The sequence below is a fragment of the Microtus ochrogaster genome, chromosome 5, assembly GCF_000317375.1.
Source record: "Microtus ochrogaster isolate Prairie Vole_2 chromosome 5, MicOch1.0, whole genome shotgun sequence".
Classification (NCBI taxonomy): Eukaryota; Metazoa; Chordata; class Mammalia; order Rodentia; family Cricetidae; genus Microtus; species Microtus ochrogaster.
The window spans coordinates 82,350,862-82,358,568 of NC_022012.1; the positions used below are offsets into that span (position 1 = coordinate 82,350,862).

At 46.6% G+C, this 7,707-nt stretch overlaps 1 protein-coding gene across 14 annotated transcripts in view; it reads right to left on the reverse strand.

Annotated features, from left to right (window-relative positions):
- Window positions 1–7,707, reverse strand: part of Dhx30 (DExH-box helicase 30) — a 30,676-nt gene that overhangs the window by 11,059 nt on the left and 11,910 nt on the right. For 13 of the 14 annotated variants that reach the window (XM_005347982.3, XM_013346584.2, XM_005347984.2 and 10 more), the window contains 2 exons: window positions 2,380–2,510; window positions 978–1,088 (listed from right to left, as the gene is read on the reverse strand). In XM_005347982.3, coding sequence (XP_005348039.1) covers window positions 978–1,088; window positions 2,380–2,510 — 242 coding nt within the window. Of the gene's footprint in view, window positions 1–977; window positions 1,089–2,379; window positions 2,511–4,826; window positions 5,049–7,707 lie in introns of those variants that run through there. The other variant, XM_005347981.2, reaches the window with a different exon arrangement.

The window sequence follows — 7,707 nt, forward strand, 5'->3', positions numbered from 1 at the left end:
AGCTACACAGAGAAACCCTGTCACACCTTTCATCCTGACACTGAGACAGCCAGGCAGCCAGTCTGGTCCACAATAATGAATTCCAGGCCTCAGTAAGACACATCTCGGGGGGAAAAAAATTAAATTTTATGAGTCAAGGGCTGGGTCGTTAGATAGCTCATTTAAAAAAGGGCTTGCCACAGGAGAATGAAGACCTGAATTCCTCAACTGTCAAGTACCAACACCAGGTGGTAAAGGTGTGCACTTTTAATCCCAGGAAGCAGAAACAGTTGGATCATGGGATGTGCGAGCCAGCCAACAAGCCCAGCCTAATCAGTGAGCCCCACGGCACAGAGAAAGATCCCAAACAATCTCAAACAACCATGTAGAAGAGCAGTTGTGGTAAGGCAGACCTTTAGTCTCAGACTCTGTGTTCAAAGTTAGTCTGGCCCACATAGGTAGTTCTAGAGCATCAAAGCTACACAGGAAGATCTTGCTTGTCTCAAACAATAAAATGAACAAACAGAAAAGCAGCAGATAACTGAGGAATGACACCTGTACTGGACTTGCTGCTACACACAAGCACATATACTCACAAACACATACACACACACACAAAAACAACATAGACAACCGAGGAATGACACCTCTGGGCTACACACAGGCACATATACTCACAAACACATACACACACACACAAAAACAACATAGACAACCGAGGAATGACACCTCTGGGCTACACACAGGCACATATACTCACAAACACATACATATACACAAAAAGAATAAAACTAGGAAGAGGGAAGGGCTCAGGAAAGGTGAATGACTGAACACTGAATCAACATCTACCAAGATGCTTTTGGAACCAAAACCACTACAGAGAGAGAGAGAGAGAGAGAGAGAGAGAGAGAGAGAGAGAGAGAGAGAGAGAGGAGCGCGAGCGACCGCGCAAGGACTAGCAGTTTCCAGGCCCACAGGCCTTCAGTTGAGGCGCTCACCTTGAATAGCTGGCACGCTGCTGCTGCAGCCTGTCGCTCAGCATCAATCTTCTTGCTGCCATAGCCTTCAACCTCCACGCTCTTGGGCCACTTGATGTGCAGGGTGACTTTCTAGGAAAGTGAAAGGAAATAAAGAAGTAGGTGTGGTCGCCCCACCTGTAACCACAGCTCTGCAGAAATGGGGAGAAGGGGATCAGGTTACAAAGTCAACTCTAGGAAAGCAAGCAAACAAGCTGCGTGTGGTGGCACAGTCCTTTTAATCCCAGCACCTAAGTGGCAGATCCCGGTGCCCCTCTTTGAGTTCAAGGCCAGCCTGGTCAATAGAGTGAGTTCCTGGACAGCCAGGGCTACACAGAGAAACCCTGTCTCAAAGCAAACAACCAACCAAAACTTTCACTCAGAATGGATTACCTGAACGCTTCTGTGGGATATAGACTTTATAACCCTCTTGGAGCAGGAATGTTCTTCATTCCCTCTACCATGCCTTCCTTTATAGACAAAGGACCAAACTCAGGGAGCACTACCATGGCCTCTTAGGGCGGTGGTGGCGGACGCCTTTAATCCCAGCACTCGGGAGGCAGAGGCAGGCGGATCTCTGTGAGTTCGAGACCAGCCTGGTCTACAGAGCTAGTTCCAGGACAGGCTCCAAAGCCACAGAGAAACCCTGTCTTGAAAAAAACAAAACAAAACAAACAAAGAAAAAAAGATGAGCATTCCTTACCCACCTGTGTTGGCTTTCCCTGAATAAAGCATGTGGACTTTTCGTGGCTCTTAAAATCTAATTGTATTATTAGATCGAGATTCTCGATTGATGTTAACATTTAGACCCATTCTGGCTGAACACAGTGGGGCACAGCTATAAGACTTTTTTTTTTTTTCTTTTGGTTTTTCGAGACAGGGTTTCTCTGTAGCTTTGGAGCCTGTCCTGGGACTCCCTTTGTAGACCAGGCTGGCCTCGAACTCACAGAGATCCACCTGCCTCTGCCTCCCAAGTGCTGGGATTAAAGGCGTGTGCCACCACCGCCCGGCCAACTTTTTTTTATTTTTTATGTGTGTATAATACCTTCAGTATTTGGGACCTGAAGCAGGAGGACCAGCAATCCAAGTCAACATAAGACCCTATCTCAAAACAGAACAATGAAAAGCAATGCCTTTAATCCCAGCACTGAGGAGACAGAGGAAGGCAGATCTCTATGAGCTCTAGGTCAGCCTGGTCTACGGAGCTAGTCCCAGGACAACCAAGGCTAACACAAAGAAACCCTGTCTCGAAAAAAAAAAAAACAAAAAAGACAAAACAGAACACCCAGCTTAGCCTCTTTGACGAAAACAGTCAAGAGAGAGAAAACATCAGCCAGTCTCCTCTGAATCAACTCCGTGAGTTCCTCAGCCACCACAGAGTTACCTTTTTCTTCGGTCCATTTGTGTGCACATAGACCAGCTTGTCCTTTGCATGGGAGATGCCGAGGGCCCTTCCAATGACGCTGTTGAGAAGGTTTTTGGGCTGTGGAAACTCTTTCAATAGGTCCCTAGAAGCTAGGAAATAAAATAATTACAATTATCTTTCTTTTGAAACTCCATAGGGTATACCAAAGGCACTCTGGGCTAAAGTTGTTGGCTCAGGACCCCAAAGCATTCAGTAGTAGGAGTCCTTGGAGAAGTATTAGGTGGTCAATAAACTCCATGACTCTGATGTCTGAAAGAGGGTACTCAAAAAAATAAAAAAAAAACAAAACACGTATCTTCCATGCATGTACAGAAGACCAAGACCCCTAAAGTGGTTCACACAATTACAAGGACAGCTTCAGCATAGCAAAATGGCTCTGGCAGGCTTTACTGTTCTCTCCCATTTCCTCTGCCTTGCTAAGACATTAGCTTATATTCTTAAAGCTAGACACTTATTTGGCCACTCATTAGGCTGACCACCAAGGTTCCAGCTATCAAAGTACTGGTAGTACTGATACTGATCTTGGTCTTGGGTATCCTAAGCTGATACTGATCCTTTCATGTGGGTCGGGGATGAGATCCAGACTTAAAAGAGCATGCCTCTACTCTCAACTATACCGCAGTACTCTCCAGAAGCAGCTCTAAAGCCCACAGACTCACAGCCAGGAAGAGGCAGGAGCAAATCTTTTCCTATCCCCTGGCATCAGAGGGAAGAGGGTGCATCAGACACACAAGGGCTATCTCCTTCCCTTCACTTAGTCTCTGCATTAACCTCAAAATAGAAATAATACAAATGGCTGAGATGTCCCCTCCAGCAGCAGCTCCTGCCAGACAGGGCTTAGTCAACCATATGGAAGCAATTCAGAGCAGCTCAAAAAATAAATAAATAAATAAATAAGGGCTGGAGAGATGGCTCAGTGGTTAAGAGCATTGCCTGCTCTTCCAAAGGTCCTGAGTTCAATTCTGGGCAACCACATGGTGGCTCACAAACATCTGTAATGAGATCTGGTGCCCTCTTCTGGCCTGCAGACACACAGACAGAATATTGCATACATAACAAATAAATAAATAAATAAATGAATGAATGAATGAATGAATGAATGGCCCATCGACATAGAGCACCAGACATCTTCAGATGTAAGGCCTCACTGTCTGGTATTATGATCAACCTGTAACCCTATAACAGAACTTGGTGGTGCTCCATTCAGTATCGTGCACTGGCTTCATCGTAATAATTTGGGAAACAGTTACACAACAGTTGATACATTTTTCCTCAGTGAGTACCTAGAATGCCAGCAATGTTCAGGTAGCAGCTGCATTTAATTCTTTTGTCTTTTCAAAAATGCATTCATTGCCTGACAGATGTTGCAAACTTTTTATTTATTTTTGGTTTTTCAAGGCAGGGTTTCCCTGTGTAACAGCCCTAGCTGTCCTTGAACTCACAGACGCCTGCCTCCAGAGTACAGGAATTAAAGGTGTGTGCCACCCCAGCAGTTGGGAGGCAGAGGCAGGTGAGAATCCTATGTCATGAGACTGTCTCAAAAAAATTATTTTATTATTACTGTGTGTATATGAGTCCCCCATTTGGAGGCCAGAGAACAACCCTTGCAAGCCTGTTCTCTCCTTCTGCTGGGCTCAGGGGTTGGAACTTGAGTCTGTCCACCAGACTTGTACAGCAAGCACTTTTACCAGCTGAAGCATCTCACCAGTGCTGTATTTTGAAAACAGTCCTCCAAAGTATCTGATGGAAGCTTTTATCTGGTTTGGGATATTTAGCTGGGCAGACACCTGAGTAACTAGCACAATAGGAGTGTCTTACCTGACACACTCGCCTATGTGCTGTTATAAATCAGTAAGAATCAAGCAGTTTAGACTCAAAGAGAGTTGATCCCATCTTGTATCCGTACTTCAAGTAACCCACTAGACACACAGATGTGACAGACGCCACACGCCCAGTTCTTCAGATGGGGAAAGCCGAATGCTCATTCTACCTATCTTAATGGCCATGGATGTTCTCAACAATTCCATTCTCTGCCCCAGTCAGGAAGCAGTCAGTCAGTCTACCAAAGAAGACACCCCACCTCTATCTGAGATTCTGAAATCCCACGTGTGTTTGGGACTAAGTCCGACTGTAATGACAGAGCTAACCCTCAATACCACCCAACCTGACAGAAAGTAGGATATTCTTGTGATTTCCCCCACCCACCCACGTGCAGACGTGCTCGGGTCTAGGTGAACCTAAGCCACACAAGGCTTTCTAACAGCAGGTAGAGACCTACTGATTAAAAGGTTTAAACCACTTTCATGACTAGAGTCCTCCTGCCAGGCCGGCCTCAGTCCCGCACCCATCACTTGTCTTCCCTAGTCAAGGACATCGCAGCCCAGTATCCGCCACACAACCCTCACCGTTTACCATGCTTCCGTCGCCCTCCCCAGGCTCGCCAGGAGCCACCTCTGATTCGACCTCGGAAGCCTCCTGAGTGCCATCGGGGCGGACGAAGCTTGATGAGAAGCTACGTGAGAGTCCTTGTCGCCCGGCAGTGTGGGGATCCGGCGGCCGCAGGCGCGGAGAGACACTGGCAGCCAGCGCCACGAGCCGCCTGGCAGACGCCATAGCGATCCCGCCGATCCCCGCGGCCCCAGCCTGCGACAGCACCGCCCAGGGCTCAGCGACCGAAAGGAGTGCCGAGCGCCCTCTGCTGGCCAGGGGGACTCGGTGCTAGGCTGGGAGCAAGAGAGCTAGGATGCCAGCCTGCAAAACACAGCCCAGTCGCCCTCACCAGGAAATTCAAACCACAGACTGGGCTCTGGAGCTCAAGCAGGAAAAGGGATTGTATGATTTTAGCACTGTGCATTTGCTCAAGGTCCATTCAAGGAAATTACCCAAGTTCCCTTCAGGTCCTACACATGGTAAATTCCTTATAGGCTGCCTTCTAATGGACTTGGATGTAGGTGAGAGTGGGCACCTATTTCCTATGGGTAAATCTGGTGAGACTCTAGCAGGAAAGACCTCTTCAACATAAACTGACCTAACCCCCTGGACTGGAGTTGAAGAAGACAGCACCTACTTTGGGGCATAATGCCAAGAACTGAGCTAGTTCCTCAGTTAGGAGTTAAGTTCTTCCTCGCTTGTGTGAAGGCAATGGGACCCCACTTCCAAACTACTGTGCCTGGATTTGACTCCTCTCTGTCTCTTAAGGCTGTGGAGCAAATCTGAAGGGAGCGGCTATGAGCAAGGGCCTCAGAGTCTGAGCACCGTGGAGAAAAGTTTTCGGTCAGGGGTTGGCAATTTAGGTTGGGTAGGTTGGGAAGAATAAATTTGGTTTTTAATTCTAGCCATGACTTGAATAATCCCCTGGAGAGTTTATTAAAACATTACTTCTGAGCCGGGCGATGGTGGCGCACGCCTTTAATCCCAGCACTCGGGAGGCAGAGGCAGGCGGATTTCTGTGGGTTCAAGGCTGAGTTTCAGACTGCTTGGTCTATAGAGGGAGTTACAGGACAGCCAAAGCTACAGAGAAACTCTGTCTTTACAAAAGAAAAAAGAAAAACTAAAAAACATACTACTGGCCAAGAGTGGCAGCCCACGACTACAGTCCCATCACTCAGAAGGCATAAACAGGACTGCACTATGTGTGGGGTTAGCCTGGTCTCCATAGGAAGTTCCAGGCTAACTAAGGTTATCCACTGGAACTCAAAAATGAAAACAAACAAAAACCAGGTCTGGGATGGTGTTCAGTTGGTAGTGCTTGCCCAGCCTCTATAATTATGATCACCAGGTTTGACCATCAGGAACGTGTAGTGGAGCGTGACTGTAAATCCCATCACTGGGAAGTAGTCAGGACTGCAAGTTCAATGTCACCACTGGCAACAGAAAATAGAAAATTTGAAACCAGCCGGGCGGTGGTGGCACACGCCTTTAATCCCAGCACTCAGGAGGCAGAAGGAGGCAGATCTCTGGGAGTTCGAGGCCAGCCTGGTCTACAAGAGCTAGTTCCAGGACAGGCACCAAAGCTACAGAGAAACCCTGTTTCGAAAAACCCAAAAAAAAAAAAAAAAAAAAAAAAAAAAGAAAATTTGAAGCCAGACTTAATATTGAGCCAAAAAATATAAAATAAAATCTGACATAAGGGCTACAGAAATGGCTCATCAGTTCAGAGCCCTAGATGTTCTTCCAAAGGACAAGAATTGTAACTGTGACAGGGTGGTGGTGGCACATACCTTTCTTTAATCCCAGCACTCAGGAGGCAGAGGTCGGAGAATCTATGTGAGCTTGAGGCCAACCTGGTCTACAAAGTGAGTTCCAGGACAGATTCCAAAGCTACAGAAAAACCCTGTCTAGAAAAACGAATAAAATAAAATATTAAAAAAAAATAAGAGAAAAAGAACGGTGTAACTCCATTTCCAGGGGATCTGACATCCTCTTCTGGCTCTCGCTGATACCAGGAATGCACATGGTACACAGAGATCCATGTAAGCAAAACACCCATTCACACAAAATACATGTAAGGATAAGTAAAAATCTGAGGCGGTTGTCACAGGAGACACCACCTGTATGTATTAAGACACCACCTGTATGTATTAAGCACCCCTACCCAGATCTATATATAGGGCAGAACATGATTTCCCAGGAGCTTTGCCTTCTGTGGTGTGACTCATTACTAATCAGCTTAAAAATGGTCCTTGAAGACTGGAAATAGCCCGAATGTCTTCAAAAGAATAGAGAAGTTTAGCAAGCCAGGGTGGGCACAACAGTGGCTGACTCACAGTTGAAAGAAACAACTCTCTCTCTCTCTCCCTCTTCCCCCCGCCCCCCCTCCTTAGACAGAGTTCTCTTTTCTCTGTGTAACAGCCCTGGATTTCCTGGAACTCACTGGTTTCAAACAGAGACCCGCCTCTCTGCCTCCCAAAGGCATGTGCCACCATACCTTGCTCATTTTCTCCAATTTTAGAAAACATATTTTGAACAGATGCTTGAAATTTTGTGTTAAAAAAAAAAATCAAGGGAGCTGGAGAGATGGATCAGTGGTTAAGAGCACTAGCTACTCTTTCAGAATCCCTGGGTTCAATTCCCAGTATGCATGTGGTGGCTCACAGCTGTCTATAACTCCAGGTCTAAGGGACCCGAATCCTCATACAGACATACACCATTGCAGGCAAAACACCAATGCACACAAAATAAAAATAAATCATTAAGGGGCTGGAGAGATGGCTCAGTGGTTAAGAGCATTGCCTGCTCTTCCAAAGGTCCTGAGTTCAATTCCCAGCAACCACATGGTGGCTCACA